Source organism: Onychostruthus taczanowskii, unplaced genomic scaffold (assembly GCF_017590055.1).
Source record: "Onychostruthus taczanowskii isolate IOZ18803 unplaced genomic scaffold, ASM1759005v1 scaffold1, whole genome shotgun sequence".
Lineage (NCBI taxonomy): Eukaryota > Metazoa > Chordata > Aves > Passeriformes > Passeridae > Onychostruthus > Onychostruthus taczanowskii.
This window is the reverse complement of record NW_024496525.1, coordinates 2,539,345-2,559,244: the sequence shown is the minus strand read 5'-3', so window position 1 is coordinate 2,559,244 and position 19,900 is coordinate 2,539,345. Positions and strand designations below refer to the sequence as shown.

The window sequence follows — 19,900 nt, the reverse complement described above, 5'->3', positions numbered from 1 at the left end:
GAGCCACATTCAGCAGGCAGTTAGTAAAATAATTGCTTGCATGAAATTTAACTGCTTTTAAAGACAGAATTAGAAAAAAGTACAGGAAGAAAAGGTGGCAGGTGTGATCTGAATAGATGTAAATGAAGCATTTGGTAATTGGTTTTACAGCACGTGACTGTGCTCTTACAAAGAGTGCTACTGAAACTGAGAACTAGTTAGGACCTGCAGATGACCAGTGATGCAAAACACAAACTGGTAAATACCAGGCTATGATTTCTTAACACAGAGCTCTGTAACAAGTTCCCTTTTTCATGGTGGAAAATAAACGCCACTAAGGAGTCAGTCCTACAGTACATCTTGAAGAACTGGGTGAGGGAAATGAACTTGCTAGTAACTGAAGACTTCAGCAGCTTTCAAAATTTATCTTTAGGAATCATAGATATATTTTAAGTGGAATTTTATGAGGGCGACTTTCACTTAATGCCATCAGTCATCCTGGATATCCCATTCACATACAAAAAGGGAAAAAAGAATAAAAAATGGTATCAGAATGGAAATACTGTTTCAAGCCTCCACATTAGCACTCTACTTCTGCAACTACAATGACCAAGCCTCTTGGCACTAAGGTTACCTAGGCTTCCCTGCAGAATTTGGAAATAATTAATTTTTTTCTTAAATGCAAAAACGACAAAATCCAAATGTTCGCTTGCAGGATGCATCTATAGTGCAAAATGGGCTACCTTTCCTCCTTTTGTCAATCAAAAGCATATTTTATCCTAATTTAGACAATTCAATGTATCTTGTGGTTAAAAGGCAGCAGAAGTCCAGGACACACATTCATCTCCTTGTTAATGACTCCGTGCAGATGCTGCCTTTCAAAAGGCCATTTGCTGGGAGGACTCAGACATAGACAGTATTTCCAGCTACCCCAGTTAACAGTTGTGAGAACATTTCCTATGCAGGGCTGCTAACATCCCTTGGTTACACATGAAGGAAGACAGTTCCTCCTTCTGTCTCCTTGTTTACTCCATCCTCCAGAAGCTATTCTTAAAAGGCAAGGGATGTAGCTTATGCTGCTGGGGGCATCATGGCTGGAGGCTGCAGAGCCTGAGGAATGGAGCCAGCTAGCAGGGAGACATGATGTGCCAGGCAGCTGCATAGATTACCATCTCTTTACCAATGCTGATAACTAAATGTAGACACATTGTCCCCATCAGTAGATGGGAGGATATGCTATTCTCAGAGAAAAAAAAAAAAGATTGGCACAGACAGATAAATGCAGTGATTGCTTGCAAAGCATAGGAATTTATCATAAAGATAATTTTCCTGGAATCATTTCATGTTAGAAACAGATCTCACCCCAAAGAATTAAAATGCACACTGAATAGCACTGAATGAGTTTGAGACTCTCCACACCTACTTCCCAATGAGAGAAATCTAAGGAATGGTGCCTCTGAACCAGATGCATCCTTAGGGGTATATTAATTCCATTACAAGAAGCTCTGACTGCTGAAGAAATCCTTCTTCTCTTCTGGATGCCTGCATTAAAAAACTAGCCTTAGACAAGGTGTTTCAAGAGCTTGACATTTTTTCAGAACAGTGAGGTTTCTGGAACAGTATTTGTAAAAGCACGTGAGCACTGAGTCCTTCCAGAACCTGCTTCTGAGCACACGGGAGAGGACACTCAAGATGAAACAACAAACAATTGATATTTGGATCCCCAACCTTTTCCCCACGATGTTCCTCAACAAGTAAAGACAGCAAAGGGCGGCATGCAGTCTGCTCCTCATCACTTTTGGTCTTACCTGTTTATGTTTCACAAGACAGTTCATGTTTGAGATGCCCCACCAGTGATGTTTCTGATGGGGAAAGCTCTTGTTGGGATGTGACAGGATAGGAAAGGCCGTGGGCATTAAGAATCAAATTCCTTTTTAATTCAGTAGAGGTGTTTCTGCCATACAAGACAGACACCGAGGATTTCATTCCATGATGCAAATCCAAAGACTGAGAAACTGAATCAAACCTTGAGGTATGCAGAGTCAAGAGAGATTTACTGAAGCTTATGACTGGCCACAGTTACAAAGGATTTCAGGTAGAATGGAGCAAGAGAAAAACATCTTTAGGAGGCTAAAAAAGCACTAGCAGCCATGCAGAAAAGTCAGTGTGCAGCAGGACAACAGAGGAGTAGGGGAATTCACACTGCTGTATCACTTCCTGTGATAGACCTCCAGGCCACAGTTGAGTAGTACACAGTAGTTCACTTCACTTCCTAAATGGAGCACACTGCCTCACATGGTATGCCTAAAGGGATTCCTGTTTATATCTGACATGGCTCTTCCACTGAAGAATATCAGTGTTATCAATTTAATGTCTTGATTTAGCTCGTGGTGCCCACCCTTGAAAACATGGCAGCCTAAGAGCCTTTCAATACCACACTTTTGGACTGAACACAAATTAATCATAAATCCAAAAAGCACAGATTACCATGTGTTAATCTGAGCCATGTGGAAGCAGACAGCAGACTCATGATCTAATGGGCATCCAAATCTACCAGTTTGCAACCTTGACAAGAGTGAACTACAAGACCCTCAGAAAAGAAAAAGGCTGTCACAGCCTCATAAAGACTGCAACCTGTTTCCAAGCCACATCTGAGCCAACACTCTTTTATCAGCAGGATTTGCCTGTGAACCACAGACCTGAGTCCTCCTGCTCCAGCTCCAAGATCAGACTTGTGAACAGTAAATAGTTTCTCCTGTTGGTCACTTGCAGAGGAAGTTATTTCTACAAGCTGGGTTCCTGTTGCACAGGAATCCAGTCCCCTGGATTCTTTCACACAGACCATTCCTCAAAGACTTACGTTCAGAAGGAAAAATACAGAAAGTTTTTAACAGGTCACACAGACCTGCTCTCACCTCCCTGGAGCACAGCAGCTCTGAGAGCCAACTTGTCAACAGCTATTAAGATGGGAACCTGGAGTTTAAAATACCAAAACCTGCCTCATGGCTCAGCAGCTCAGTCTCACCCTCAGTCACAAGTATTCAAGTCATATACTTGTCTCTGCAAGCTGAGATGCATTTCCAAACAGCTGAATCTTTTGCATCCACCCAACAAATGTACAGACTATTGCAGAAATCACCTGGTTGCCACCTTCCTCTAATTTGCAGTCACAACCTAGTCATAGTTAATTTGTGCCTCTTTGCTCTCTAATAAAAAACATGCATATATATATATATCCAAACTGCTAGGCCCATTATCCCAGTGGGGTATGCAGCCAGGTGGCAGTACTCATCTGGATGACAGCTGAAATATCTTCATTTATATAGGTGTCGGAATAGTCAAGCATGGATTCACCAAAGGGAAACAAACCACCCTTAGCCAACCTGATTGCCTTCTACAATGGGAATACTGGTTACATAGAGGAGGGAAGAGAAGTGGATGTTGTCTACCTTGACTTCAGCAAACCTTGTAACACTGTCTCCCATGTTATCCTCATAGACAAATGGGACAGGTAGGATGGATGTGAGGATGAAGTAGTGGATTGAGGTGTCTGAATGACAGGTCTCAGAGGGTCATGATCTGCAGCACAGAGTCCAGTTGGAAGCCTGTAACTAGTGGTGTCCCTTAAGTGTTAATATTGGCCCAGTACTGTTCAGTGTATTCATGAATGACTTAGATGAAGGGACAGATGCCTCCTCAGCAAGTTCAATGATAAGACAAATCTGGGATGGCCGATATCCCGGAGTGCTGGGCTGCCATTCAGAAGGACCTTGACAGGAACGAGAGATGGGCAGAGAAGAACTGACTGAAATCCAAAAAAGGCATGTGCAGGTCCTGAACCTGGGAACCTGCACCAATACAGGCTGAGGGCTGATCTGCTGGAATGCAGCTCTGTGGAGAAGCACATAGGGGTCCTGGTGGACAAACTGTCCATGAGCCAGAAGTGCCCTTGTAGCCAAGAAAGCCAATGGAATCCTGGGGTGTATTAGAAAGAGCTTTAATAACTCTTTGACAGGTCAAGGGAGGTGACTCTGCCCCTTTACCCAGCCCTGGTGAGGCCATATCAGGAGCATTGTGTCCAGTTCTGGACTTATCAGGACAAGAGAGACATGGAGCTCCTGGAGCAGCTCCAGTGGAGGGCTACACTTATGACTAGGGGACTGAAGAGAGGGTGTCAAGAGGATGAAGCCAGGCTCTTCTTGATAGTGCTTACCAACAAGCAATGGGCAGAAACTGGAACACAAAGTTCCACCAAAACAAGAGGAAGGACTTCTTTACTGTCCAGGTGACTGAGCACTGGAACAAGTTGGATATTTATGGAAGGCTATATAACCCCCCTCCTAATCTTTCCTTTTTAGCCCTGATTTCCTTTTTAGACTCCACAATGCAGGTTTTCTTAGATAAAATGTTCCCCTGATCCCATTATCAAGCGCTCTATGCTACTGTGCAAGTTAAAAGGCACATTTTAAACCATTCCAGCTTATATATCTAGCTTCTTCTACACCCATATTAATATTTTGCCACCTCTGCTGTTAAGCATCTTGTATCTCATCCTAGAACAAATTTTTTTCTTACAGCCTCATGTATTGATGGCTTAATCACCTACAATCAACCAAAACCTCAGGTCTTTCTCCTCCTCCGTCATTTTATCTACTGAACTCAGTGTAATTAGTCACTAAGTGCACTTTGTACTGTTAAGTTTTCATTTCTATAGCTCCAGTCACTTTAACAGCAATCCGATTCCTTTGCAATACTTCGATTTTTCTCTGCAATGACAAAGCTAATGTCACATCCTCAGCAAATTTATTCAGTGCACCCTTACCAGCCATTAGTGTAAACAGTATTAATCAACCAGTTCCAGAACTGTTTATTTAAAGAAGCCAAATGACCTCTTTTTTGTAGAGTCCAGATGTCAATAATTCTGTATTCTTTCCTTTAGCCTTTGGGACTTCACCCACTCTTTACCTGATCTTGTTCTAATTCTTTAAAAATTAACCAGATTTATTGTAGTTCAAATATAGGAACTGCCTTACTAGACCACAGATATGTTAGACTTAGAGCAAATCCCTGGCTGACCCTTTAATTAGAAATAAAACCATAAAATTCTCAAGGACAGGTACACAACCTACTGTACTCCACTTCAGGCAAATCACAATGCATTTGATCCCACTTTCCATTGTTTTTATTTTACTTACCTTCAAAATGTACCCTATAAATTTGTGTACTGAGATTACAATAATGGACTGACAACATAATATGACCTTGCCATTTCAATTTTTAAGCAGTGCTTCTTTTGAACACTGGGACTACTTGCATAGCATCTCATCACAAGTTCATGGAGCTTCAAGTTAGGCCTTTTTTTTTTCCTTTTTTTGGTCAGCTTGTACTTCCAGTCTATTCATTTACATCCTCTGCTTGAGGAACAGCTGATATTTCAATCTGTTTATATGACTCCTATAGTACTTGGATCAAATGCCTCCATTGAATATGGGAATTAAGACCCAGGGAATTATAATAATCTCTGTTGTTTGCTACTGACCACAGTTTTCTTTGCCAAATTAGAACAGTGGGGGGGTTTCAGTAGAACAACGTTTTCCTGCTGTTTGCTAGACTATCCTCCATATAGTAGTACTCTATCAATTGCTGAGTCCTGCATTTAGTATTCGTCTTCCACCGTATTACTGTGTATGGAAACCACACAAGTATTTTTCATTTTCTCCCCCAATTCTCAAGTTAAAGCAAATACACATACCAATCTCAAACAATGGTTATTAATCCAGGAACTACTGAGATGGCATTGACATGTCAGGATTTTTCCTTTCTCTAAGGATCTGTCAAGTAGATCTGGAACAGACACCACAGCTGCAAGCCACTTCTACTCTGATAGAGCCCCACTCACCTTTGCGCTCTTATGTTAGTGCCTCAATGCAAATTATACAGCTCAGTGAGTATCTACACCTTCATGCTGAGGTTTACAAGTCACTCTTGACTCTTTTTGGTCTATAAAATGGTGCAACTGAGAACAGAACACATCAGGTGTCCTGCTACAGAAAGAACCCACCAGTCCATCTGATGCTTACAATTATCACCAGAAGCAACAATCACTCCAATTCACTAGCAGGAAACCTGCTGAAGCATTTTTGTCAACCCCCCCAATAAATCTCCCACCTAATACAGCAATCTTGTTTCGTGTTCACATACAAAACACCTATTTTTGTTGGAATAGTGCATAATTAACACGGTGAGCTAAGAAGGTTGTACACAGATGTGGCAGAGGGCTGATTGTGCTTCCATAACATACCATAAGAGTGTTCATATTGACCCTTTAATTAGTGAGGTGCCAAGAAGAGACACGCCACCCAGCTTTGGGGTATACTGCGAGCACTGGAGTGGAAATGTAATGTGGGGTGTGTAAAGCCAGGACAGCCAGATCAAGCTTGACTCTGCAGCATTCAGTCAAAGAATCTACCCTCAGGAAGACTTCCATCCAAGTTCATCTCATGAACCATAATCAGCAAACTAAATCTTAACCATTTTTCTATACCGAAAATAACTTAAATATTCTCAAGTTCAAGAAAAGAACCATTATTCTTGAATAATTCTGCTTAGAAAATACAGCAACTGTTCTTAAAGAAAGCCACTTATCCTGAAAGAGAATGATTAGAGCTTATTCCATAATAGTATCTTATAGAACTTCATGTATAAATAAGGTCTTGATGAAAGATTATGTTCAAGAGAACAAGAGGGCTGTTTGAAAAGCACTGCCATTCTGTACTACCAAAACTGGTCCAATCTGAATTCCAACCACAGACTTCACCAGAAGGCTGTGCTGAATTAGTCACCGTTACAATTGTATATATTTATTCTGATTTCAGGTAGTGATTCTAAACTGACAATATGACTCTCCTCAAGCACCACATGCCTAATGTCATGGCACAAGAGATGGAGTCCACATGCATGGAGTACGATCACCAGCAGTGCTTTAAGTTTCTAGCTGCCAGCTTTTAAATTCCAAGGAACTTCAACATGTGAAGCACAACCCAAAAGAATACTAAGGTAGTTTACTACCAGGGAATACCTGAAGCAGAGAAACTCCTGAAGTGTCTCTGCAGCATAAAAGAAATATGGTCCCAAAAGAACACTTGGACAACACAATGGAAAGAAGGGTTTGAACAAAGTAGGATGCAGACACTCCCCAAGAACACTGAAAGCAATATGTGTCACTGTCATCATCTGTGTTACACCACAACTGAACTAGCTTGTGTTGAACTGTAAGCTTACAAAGGGGTCGTTAAACCTTTCACAACTCTATACAAATTAAAGAGAACTGAAATGTACATGTCACACCACTGGACTTCAAGTGAGGACACCAAAATAATTCACTGGCTTGCTCATAATCATGACAAAAATATTTGCAGTTCATAGAATCTTTTGCTTGAATACTGCAAAAAGTACTTGATAATTCTAGGTCAGCAACTTTCAACTTGGTTGGTGGTCTTCAAGAAGTCCTTGAAAGCTGAGGAAAGCAAGCGTATTACTAACTCAAATTTCCTGTCAGTGTAAACTTTTAGAAATCTGTAAATCCACAGATGTTGGAAGACACTGCACTAGTCATATAAGAAATAAAGGATTCAGAAATCCTAGTAGAACATGGGAAATAACATGAGCTAATGAGATTCACTTCACTCTCCAAAGTTTACCATTAGCAAAACAAATACTGATTGTAAGAGACTCAGGTAAACACTGTGGCAGTCCCAAAGAAGTATGGCACTGGGGTTTTTGGATGCCTCAAGCACAAGAAAAGCCATGTTATCCCCACTACCCTGAGAACAGAATGGCTAAAGCAGTCATAGCTCTAATGGAAAGCACTTACTCTGGTCGGCAAATCACCAGGTCCCCTTTGTTGGTGCCATATGCCAATCCCAGGCCCGGCTCAGGCAGCCAGCGAGCAGAGTTTATGCTGACGTGTCTCCTCTGGTCGGCAGGCATTGGGTACAGAACGTTGAAAACTCTCTGGAACAACAACAGGCGATTACTTGACAGGACAACACAAGGCAGGAGAGCCAATGAAGTTCAAACAAATTTCCCCACAGCAGCACAGGTGGCCACAGAGATATGTAACTTTACAGGACTGCAAGCAACCACTTAATCAGCAGTGAGAGTAAGCAGCTGCTAGAAATGCACATACACGTGCCCTTAGATCTTTAATAGGCTGCCTGGCACACAGCTGTGAAGCATCCAGCAACCCAAACTGGGTATACTGACAACAATCCATTTAGCCCAAAAATATGACACATGGATATCATAAAAACAAAGGCATAGGAACTTGAAAAAGCAGTAATAATAAGTTTAGCTACTTAGAATAGAGGGACAAGATGCTTCAGTGTACTGGGCTATTAAAGTATCAGGACTTTGGAAGGGTAGGACTGAAGATGGCATTTACAAGACCAAAACATTAAGAGAATTTCTTCAAAAATTTAGTTAGTACACTGTCATCACTGCAACTAACAGACTTTGAATCTGGATTTTCAATGGGATAAATCCAAGTGAAAGACAGGTTTTCACTATATTTTCTAGTGGGCAAGCATCCAACCTTCACAAAACTTTTCCTTCAGACTCCATAGAATAGGGGATGGTGGTGAACCAGTGAGCAGGGAAGGGAATGGTGTTATGCTAGAACAACAGGATGAATGTTGATGGGAATGCACATCAACCACTACTGCACTGCTGAGGTGACTTGAAGTAAATTATTAGAAGCCATTTGGATGGTACTTATCAGCTATCATAACAAACTGGGGCCATTTTACTCTGCAGCTCTGTTGCCCACTGCATATCTTGTCTGTTTGACAATTTAACTTGAAAAGCATGAGTCAGGGATTACTTAACTATGTGCCTTCCAATAGCTAGTACCCAGAACCTTCATCCTGAGCATCCTCTATGCACACAAAGCAAGTCAGAGCAAAACAATATAGCTACATTATTTCCCATCACCAGTAACAAATTTAAATGCTCCTCTGAGGAGGTCACATTAGACAAGAAAAAAGGATTTCTCTGTATGGCAGAAGCTGGCCACTCTTTGCCTTGGCTATCACTCAGCAGTTAGTGTATTCAGAGAAGCTCAATATTTGGGCAGAAGGAACAGGTCTTTAGGGGTTTAGCTATGTCTTACGATTCTCTATCATGTCAGTCCCATTCCCCTGCCCTGCCTTGCTTGCTGGGGCAGCAGGGAGGGAAGGCCAAGAGGAGAAATAGAAGAGGGGGAAATCAGCTGTACAATGGTTAACACCTGTTACTATGGAGATTAGGGTGTACTTTCAGATGGGAAGATTGGATTTGGAGGAGGAAGGAGGGGAAATGGAGGGGTCTGCCAGAACCAGGAGCATAAATTCATAAAATAAGCATTCTGAATCTCTCAAGACTGCAAGGGTCTTCCATTATATCCTTCTTTGGCAAGTCAGAAGCAGTCAGTTTCTCTTCTACTGAGAATGGCTTTGTCACATCTCAGGAAGACACCACCTTCCTGGGCTAGCAGCAAGCTCTCCCAACTGGCATGTCAGCTTGCACAGCTGTTCTCCCACATGCTCCATAACCAGCCACACCAAGGCAGGAGACTTGCTGGCTACAGCTGAGCTTTACTGCTTTTACTGCTTTGCAGTAAACAGCACCCCATGGAAAATGCTCCTACAAGGACATGAGTCTGCTTTGACAACCTGCAAGTGCTGGCTGAGGGCTGAATCTTAAAGACAAGATAGCTTTAAAATTCTGCATCAGAATAGTTGCTTCATCATTCCACTCCATTCAATTCTAAACAGCTTGTCATGCTGAAGAGCTCCCCTCCCCTGCTGCTTCCCACTCCCACGCTAATGGGACAACTCCATGCAGTGTTAAGGGTGATGACATCCGTGCGTGTGGTAATTAGTACATAAAAAGAGAAAGCAGCTGTACTGGCATAATCACCACTCGCAGCAGTAACCAGGACCCAGCTAATCAATCTGATGCAGTCATACAGACTGTCTGTTGCAATTGCATCCATTAACAAGACCCCCTACTCTATACACAGAGTGGAAAAAAAATTTAAGTTCCTTCAACATCAGCAGGTCCTTCTCTTCAAAGAAGGTCAGAACTCTGCCAGGCAGCATTATTTGCCATAGATCACAGCTAATTCCTTTTGGATTTTTTTTTTTTTGTCTTCTTGTTTTGATTGTTAAAGCTTATAAAAAGTTACTGAGCTATTTCAACCAAAGTAGCCAGCCTGAAAACATACCACAGACTGACCACACCTCTTTGCTGTGGATTGTTTGGGCTTTGTAATTCTGAACTTCCAGGAAAAACTCTCAGGTTACTACAGGAATCCTACATAAACACAACTCTCCAGCTTCTAGGTCAAGTGATTGCTGCCAACCCTCAAACTCTTAAAATTAACAATACAAAGTTGATAATTCAAGAGTTCCTTTTCATTAGGGCTCGTCCACAGATTAATTGCAGGCCATGTGGAACAACCATGTTGATGGCCAAGGGTTCAGGAATCAGTTTAGAAACACTGTTGTAGAAGTGCAGTGATTGATCTTTAAAGGTGCCCACCATACTCAGAGTTTCCAGAGAGTTTATTTTTAATAGTGCAGCACTTTCAGTTACCAGGTATCACATTGTACCACACATTACCAGCCCATTATCACCATCAGCAGACACAGAAAGCTTCCATGCTCTTCACCATAACCAACATCAAACTTGCTCTTAGCAGCCCTATACTACCAATTCAATAATACGTGGCAACACCATTAGACATGGCAATTCAGCATTTTACAAAGTTGCCAGCTGCCTTTATGTCCAGATGCTCTTCTGAAATAGTTTTGAATGGTATGTTTCTCTAACAACAAACACTGTGAAATCTGAGGAATGTGAGCTTCAGAGCATACCTATGGAGGTTTAAGCCCTAGCAGGTAACACAAGTATAGCACGCTGTTCTGTTCTTGCAACAACAACTTAATAATTTCAGTACACATGGCAGGTCCTACTCTTTCCCTTTATGGTCCCATGATCCAGCCTGAATTACACAGAGCAGTTGGTTGACCTGCAGTTATGTTTGTAGAAAACTCTGTCTCTGGTGATCTCTCCACACTCCGTCGGGGATTCCAGCAGTCTTCTGTCATTTCAAGGAATCCACCTCTCCTTGAGTTCAGGGCATGTCAGAAAGGTAAAAAGTCTTCATCTAGAAAAACCACAACTAGGTAGCTAAACTTCCACACAGAAGGCAATTTGTACCAATGGAAAGCAAGACTCACTAAAGACACAAGTTGGTTGCTTCCATTTTACATTCCTGTAATCATGAAGTACGGGTAAAGATTTGCTTGATTGTTGGCTGCACTTTTCTATTTCCAAAAACTGTACTAGAAGCAACAACTTATCTCTCTGGTGTGCCCTTTCCATCCTCACTCAACAGGAGTGGGCATGTACATCATGCACTGAACTTTCTAAAGCTGCTTTCATTGCTTCATAGCCACAGGAAAAGATGGCTCAAAGAAAGCAGGGCTATAAGGCATGAAGATAAGGAAAAAACAGGCCCTCAAATTATTCAAAGAACAAGCTGCATTTGGAGTGCAAAGGCCACCTCAAGCCCACTGTTGCTGCTTCCCCTTCAACTTGTCACTGCTGTCAAACCAGTACTGTCACAGCCACTAACTTAGGTATTTACTTATGGCAGAGTGCCAGGAGAGGCTGCATGACAATCAACAGCCTCAAGGAATCTTTCCCAATGATCTCTTCCTCAATGTCAAGCTGACAGGCCCAGGGCACAATACATAAGCATACAGCTAGTCAGTTAATTTATACCTGCCCTGGAGAGGTAAGAAAACTTTTTGCCAAAAGTCTCTGCTACATCCTCTATATTAAGTTAGTCCTTCGGTCTTACCCTCCCATTCTGTACTAGGGAAGTTGCTGCTTTTTAGTAACACCCTTCAAATTCCACCTTTCCCCCCCATTTCTGGGATGTGCCAACTCCAAAAAGCTGGACAGGGCAATCGCCAGGATCCTGTCAGTCATCAAAGCAGCAGCAGGCTGCCCCAAGTCTGTGCTCCTGTTGCCAGCTGGCCACGGTGCTGCACTGACCTGATCCAAGCAGCACTGTGCCTGGCCAAAGCAGAGAGGCATGGCATCATTGCACTGCCACCTCTTTGCTCAAGGCCTTCCCACCTCTAAGGAGAGCAATGAAAAGCAGGGGAGTGCTGAACACCACTTGTTATCAGAGCGAGACCTTTCTTCTCTCTGGCACTCAAGAAAGAACAAACATGTTTTGAAACTGGAGAAGAGAAAGTTTTGGCACAAGCAGTAGGAAAACTCAGCAGGAACTCTTGCTTTTTATCTTTTTTTAATTCAATAGAGACACTTCTGCTCTCAACTAGATGCATCTGCCTTCGAGATGCCAATAAATTTCAAGCCATTACCTTTATTTAGGCTAAGCAGTAAGCTGGCTATCAGATCAGCCTTGATAAGGACTGCTGGGGGGGTGGGGGTGCAGCTGTTGTCTCCTTTACATGGGGAAATCCTGCCACCCTGAAGTACATAAGGCGGGTTTTTAAATCACAAAAAAAGCCTAAACCATAATTATGAATTTTCAACTGAACTACACTGTCACCAAAGGCTGAGTGACAATGAAAACACACAGGGAAAGAAATATCTGATGTGTTAAACGCTAAAGAAACCTCTTGGAGGACTGGTAAAATACACAGTATTGCAGCTACTCTGACCTCGGTTGCCTAGGAAGAGCTTCAGGAAGAACCATTTCTCTCTGCTGGATGAGCATAACTGTAATGGCAGCCAATAAAACATACTTCTCACCCCTACAGATGCAAAGTTTGTACTGGTAAGCAAAGTGCTCTTCACATGAGTACAGGTTATGCTACTGATGCAGCCCTAAAATCACAGCCAATCCACAGCACTGTATTAAGTTCACTGAAAGTACGTCTCCAAGCAAGGCCTACATACAGTCTGAAACTACTCAAAGAGCATTAAAACAAACGCAGAAAATTATGAACTCCAAGTGAATTTGCCAGAGCAGCAGATAAGATGCAGTGACAGCATGAAGGCATAAGCAGAGCAAGTTTGACTTAATTTTTTTTTTTTTATTGCAAGCTTTTCAAGAGAGCATTAAAATAAATTAATTATCTTTTTTTTTTGCCTCCTCCTAATACTGTGTTACCACTGAAAGATCTTACCTGACATTTTTATAATGCAAACATGTTAACTAGCTTACCTCTGACACCAAGGTATCATGTAAGTTTCTATAAAGCATCTACCACTACACTGAATACACCACATGTCCTTGGCCAGTAAGGCTGCATCACTGACTTGTACTATGCAGTCAATTAGTTTGTGTTTTTTGAAGGCCCAGAAGTATAATAAGAAAAAGACATTCTAACCTGATCTCCTTAATAAATAGCATACATTTTAATAAATTAATAAATTTTGCTTACATTTTTTACTTTGCCACCTACTAATGAATTTCACAAAATATGATGAAATTCAGGTTTAAGACTTGCACTGTCACAAACTCCAGAACCCTCTACAGCAAAATTCAAGCCTAGCTTGTCTAAAGCAGAGCAAAGCAAAGCAAAACAAATACTCCTTGGGATAACTGACTGATTGCTCAATACATTTCTTCATAAGACAATGTATACCAGTATTTTGAAACATAGCAAGTCTCCCTTTTGTTTGGAAGGAGTCTCTGTGCCTACATGGAGATACAAAGAAAAAGGCACCTATTTCCCATGATGAGACAGGGGAAAAGATTTGCTTTCTTGCTCCCAGTCTCTCCCTATTAGGCAGGTTGGCCTATGCTGCTCAACTCCTCCCCCACAGCTGATTCCTGCTAACAACATACACATCTTTCCAACAGACCTTCTCCGTTAAAATGGAAGAAGTGAAAAATAATGCACTTATCTTTTCGGATTTGTCAGTCCTATCCTCAAATGGATTTTATCATCCAGTGCTCGGCACAAATAAAATTTCTTTCAACTCCATTTATCTCCCTCAGATGCAATAGGATTATATATAAAATTTTTCTTCAGTCTTTACCAATATAACAAACCTCTTTTTGCCTTTTTCTGCACCTGTTGTCCATGCAGAAAATCCTAGCTTTGCTTTCTGAGCCACAGCAAATTAAATGACAACTCTTAATTTTCAACAACTGAAACCTTAACTGTGGATAGCTGATCCAATTCCTAAAACAGGCCAGCAGCAGAAAATCCTGTTGGATGGATTGCGAAAGTTTCTGCAAACATAAAAGATTGTTGGTTCTTCCTGATCCTGGTTGATCACATAATTTATTGCTGATATTTCAAATTCAGAGAAGTCTCATTAAAGCACACCTAATCCTTCCTTTCTTTAGGTGATTTCTTCGCATTATCAGCTGGTACTTTATTTCACAAGCCTGCCATGCAACTACTACATTTAAAATTAATGGGAACAAGGTCTTATGAAGAAATGGATCATCTTAGGTAACAAAGCTCTCACTCAGGAAAATAACACACTTGCAGTGAAGTGGCTCATTATTTTACTACCTGTCTTTCAAAGGCTGTAAAACCAGGGTGATAGCTCCAAAAACCCCCTTAGGGGACTGGTCCAAACTGGGATCTGAAACCTAGGGTTGAGTAAGCAAGAAATTGTTGAACAAAACAATTATCTTTTCATTTGCACGTGCTGATGGTTGGAAAAGATGAAAGGAGGAAAACAGGAATGCCAAAGGGATTAGAGTGACAGAAGACAGATACATGTGTATGTATATTCAGCACAGATGCACAAACAAACTGAATTGTGCAAACAGGACTGAATCCCACTGCTACTCTCTCTCCAAAATCACCAACAGCTCTCAATGCTGCATCAATCTAACAGAGATACGGTCATTTCTCTGGCAAAAGGAATGGCAACCTTTTTTTATTTTTGCCCTTAACTCAGACTGCAAAGCAAAACCAGTATCTGTGAATTCCTCATTAAATGTCATGCTGAGACTGTAACAGCAACATCTACAATATGTTAAAAATCCAATGACAAGAGCAAAGGATTTGCGCACAGCTGCCATTCCACTCTGTTCTCCGTCTGCTGAGCCTCAGTGGAATGGCATACAAGATCAAATGTCAACAATATGTTGATGACAGAGCTACATGCATCCTCATCTACATGAAAAGAGGCTGACATCCAGCTGCCTACATGTCTGGAAGGAATAAATACAAGAGGTAAGAGTTGGTTCAAATTTAATTCAATGAAGATTGTAGGAAGAAGTACTGGAAAAAGTTTTTGTGAAATAGCAAACAGCAATTTCTTCTCAGCCCATGCCCAGTTCAACACAAATTCGTAAGAATTCACTTTGGCTCCCTTCCAACTAAATGACTTGGGCAAGATGACTGCACATAAATAATCTCAGATGCAGAACCATGTTTGCTATAATTTCTTAAATCTAGTTAAAACTATGTACCAAACTGCACCAAAGCTAACAGCAGCTACTGTGGGGCAAATAGGCTCAAGGCCTTATCTGAACTGCAAGGGCTCTGCTCTCCAAACACTGGACCTCACATTAAACAAAATGTCTTGGCTCTCAGTTTCACATCCCATTAAGTAAAAACATCCTGAAGAGAAGTCATTTGCTTTTTCTTCACACCAGTTTGCTAAAACGGACATGGCTCCCATGTTTAACCATCACATGAGATATTAACACAGTATCTTATGAAGGATTCTAATGAGTTTTTAGTTTCCTCTAAGCTCTGTCTTAGCAGACTTCAAGCAGACACAGCTGAATTGGTCAAGACAGCAATATATCTAACTCTTACAACATACTATTCCTGCATATTTCTGCATCCATACTCAAATGTGCACATCTGTGCAAATCTTCATGCCATCTGCACCCCCAACAGTGATGTTGAATACAGCTCTCTTTACTGTACCCTACATAAGCACAGTAGTGTTTACTAACATAGGTTTTGGATATGATCTGTTTTCCTAAAGACATCGGACAGAATCTGCCAATACACAGAATATATAAACTACTAGGTCTCAACCAGACAATTATGCTCCACCCTATTAAAAGGAGAGATTTCCCATTTCAGTCAAACAAGGATTCTGTTTCCATGTCCTCTTCCTGGTACCAACAAGTGTCTGCAGTCTGGGACTTTGCATGGCCTTTCGAAAGGCTAAAAAACATCTCTGTGGTTTGACTTCTGTCAAGAGTAAAAAATTTCTTTGGGCGGTAATTGGACATATTATTTGCAGTTCTGTTTGGAGTCGTCAGAAGATCACCCTGTTGACCTGAAGATGTCAAATCTTCCTTAAAAGAAGACCCAAGACACCATGCCAACTCATTCTTCAACAACACAGCAAGAGGCTGTAGGCTATTCTTGTTCTCAGAAATATGTTAGTTTACATGAACTCTTTCACTGGAGGTAATGTGTTGCAGTAAGCCATCTCATATTCTCCTAACTAATTTTATTTTCATATTACCAAGGTTTCTGATAAAACTAACTTCTGTTCCAGTAAAACAGATGTGCAGGGTATTTGCTTTCAGGATTAAAGCCTGGCTGCTTATGGCTGTAGGATCTGTGCACAGCTCACCCAGAGAGCCAGTGAGTGAACTTTGCAGACCACACTGGATACATTTTACTGACACTTGCATGGAGCTCAGAGTGCAACAGCACTCGGGAAAACTGTGCATCTTTTCACTGTGCATTGTACTCATTAAGAGTTAATATGCTAGAACAAAAAAGCTTGGCTTTCTGCTAAAACTCTGCAAGTCTTTCTGTTTCAGGCCCTTCTTCCTGTGGTATTTGGAATGCTCCATCTGTTTACAATGGAAATGTACAAATACTCTGTTCCATCCAGGCTATTGACCGACCACTTAATCAGAATGTTTCCCAAATAGCAGCAGTCTTGTCAAGAACTAATTCTGGATCCCCACAGCCTGAATTTTTCCACATTCAAAGCAAGTGCAGCATTTGAGATGGGGATTGGTTAAGTCACTTTATCCCCACAAATTGTATGATTTGCTCATCAGCTTCACGTCAATCAAATTTTTCTATCACCTACCTCACTTTTTGTATCCTCAGCTTTAAAGCTACTTTCAAGGTTTTATTTTAATTTGGATTCTAGTAATCATGTTTTGCTGGTATTTCCACATTATCTTCCTCTGTGTAGAATGAAAAACATTAAACACTGCAAGGGCATCAGCATTTGTGAATGCTAGAAATAAAACTATCTTCTGTCTGCCTTTCTCACTAGTACCCACTGCTATCAGATCCAGCGCAATATGATCCTTACTCTTGCCATGTTTCTAAGGACCTTCAGCTCCATACAAGATTCTGATTTCACATTCTTCTAAGTCCTTTAACGTCCATATATGCCTGGAAGCACATAGAACTCAAAAATCACCCTAAACCAAACAGCTTGAAAACAGACATGCTTTATTTAGAAACAAATTCCACCTGTGTTTTCAAAACAGGCTACAAAACCTATCCTTACTCCACATTTGGAGTCCTGTCTCGAAGCTTTCTATCTCTGAAACTCAAATTGCAGACAATTCCCAGCATCACTGCTATCTGTACCACCCCCAAAGCAGATATTTGCTAAAAGCAATTCCTTCCCTGCTCTCTCCAGCTACAGATACATTTCACAGATTTGCAAAAAAATCCCCCAAGAACACAAGCAATAAACACTTGATGTTCATGCATCCCCCTCCTGTTAAAAGTCAACACTACTAGAAAGATTTTGTTTTTCAGACTGAAGTTTAAAAATTGTTCTTTAGCAGAGCCAGGTTTCCATGTGAAATGCTAATCAGGCCAATCTGAAGGGAGTGAGCAGAAAAAGCATAAACCTCTACCTCACAACTACCACATTTGATGATAATTCATGACTTTATTTCTGAACAAAATCTGTAACTGCCAAACCACGACAGCCCTGACCTGTTGTGAACTCTACCCAATCTCTCTGAAACACTAGCAGCAAGATGCACACAGACAATGTACACTTGTACAACAAAGGTGCTCCTTAGTACAATCCAAAACTGCTGTAGTTCTCAGCAAATTACATCATCAGCCAGTGGATTTCTAGTACAATTAAATGTATTAAAGTTTCATGTAATAAAATTAATTAATTGCATCTTCAAGCCTCTATTTCAACAGCAAGATGGAAGAAACTCTCCAAGCAATAGAAATCTGCATTCCATTGACTGCTAGTTAAGGATGTGGAAGAAGGGTTAATCTGAATCAGAAATAATCACTGGATTGCACTGGTCAGCAGTGGCTTGGAGGCCACGTTGCCAAGCCCTGCTCTTACAGTTCACTGACTGCAAATCCAAAGCCAAGAGGGAGGCAGGAAGGAAGGCAGGCAGGAAGGCAGAAGAACTGTCAAACAACTTATGAGAATTCTCAAAGAATGTAATGTAGCATTTCTTTTGGGAGTTTTGGAGTAGGGTATAATTAAAATCTCCACAAAATATTGCTTCAAACGTGGCTCTGACTCATTTTTAATTAAGAGTTTGAGTAACAAGTGCTTTGTATTACAAGCTGTTGGCAGAGAGGCAACAAAAATGCTTTCTGATTCTCTCTAAGGTGCATATTAAATTAAAGAATACAGCTTCACCAGGTTTCCTAAACCTTTTTGCGCTGCATGCTGGCCAAGCTATAAACAGATTTTTACTCAACTGAATATGAATATATCAGCCATGGTAAGGACAGTGTGTTAAGAATATGATGAAGTTTCCTACTTAAAACTCTATTTTCATTTTGCATGCCTTGCAAAGTATTAAAAACTTATGAAGGAGTCTTACTGCAAAACTTAAGGCAGAAGAAATACCTGTGGTGGATGCACTGATTTTTACAACTAGACAGAGAAGCAGTATTAATGAAATTGACAGCTGTGTGCTTTCTATGCTTGGTCCTATAGACTGCACAAAGACAACCAGCAGTACACCAAAATGTTGAAACAATACTCAACATGACTCAACAGGAAGGTTCTTTAACCAAATTAATTCAAACTGATCTAGCTGTGACCCTGTCACACATGCATAAAGCTTCAAGTCCAAAGTTGTCAGAAAGAAGATGTTTTTAACATCTTTAAACATGATTTGGAATAGGGGAAAACAGAAAAATAGTTAGCAAATCCTGCTAGACTGGATGTATTCTAAAACGTGGTGGAAAGGTTTTGGAAGCTATAAATACATGTGCAAGAAAGATGAAAAAAGCAACCTTTAGAATACATGCAATCCATCTGGAGAAAAAAAAAAATCCAGAACTACAGCAGATGAGAAAGACAGAAGTGCAGAGATGTGGAGCAAGTCTGAGAAGCAAGAGTGGGGAAAAAATGGTACAAAATTTTCAGTACATCAAAACAGCAACCCCCCCCGAAACCTAACCCACCTCTCAATGGTTTCCAACTGCATAAATAAAAGCTGTTGTCCAAAAGGAAAAAAAATACCCTCTGTGGGATTCTGGTAAAACTGTGCTTATCACATTATGTACATTTAAACACATGCCAGAAGGAGGGAAAAAAAGAAAAGAAAAAGAAAACAAACAAACAAAAAAAAAAAAAAAACAAAAGAAAGAAAGAAAAAAAAAGAAAAAGAAAGAAAAAGAAACCAAGGGTTTTTTTGGAGAGAGTTCAAAAGACAAAAGAAATGGAAGTTGGAAGATTAAATTACAAGAGAAGATTAAAGAATACAAAGCATTACTTCACTAAATGGTGACTAAGAGCAGGGTACAAGCATTTGAAAACATAGAGATGAAGAAATACAAATGAAACATTTAGACAGTGAGCTTGCTGATTTAGCTGGCTACAGAAAAATGTCTCCAAAAGACAAGGGCTAGAAGCCATAGCAACTGGAGTTTAGAGCAAATGCAAAGGAGAGATGAGAGGAAGACATGTGATATTCGCTAATAGGACTTCT

The 19,900-nt window shown here is 40.8% G+C and overlaps 1 protein-coding gene across 3 annotated transcripts in view; it reads right to left on the bottom strand.

The window, feature by feature from the left end:
* The window catches only part of AMBRA1 (autophagy and beclin 1 regulator 1), a 117,136-nt gene that overhangs the window by 20,314 nt on the left and 76,922 nt on the right, over positions 1-19,900 (bottom strand). For all 3 annotated transcript variants that reach the window (XM_041398259.1, XM_041398266.1, XM_041398277.1), the window contains one exon: positions 7,853-7,992. In XM_041398259.1, coding sequence (XP_041254193.1) covers positions 7,853-7,992 — 140 coding nt within the window. The remainder of the gene's footprint in view (positions 1-7,852; positions 7,993-19,900) is intronic.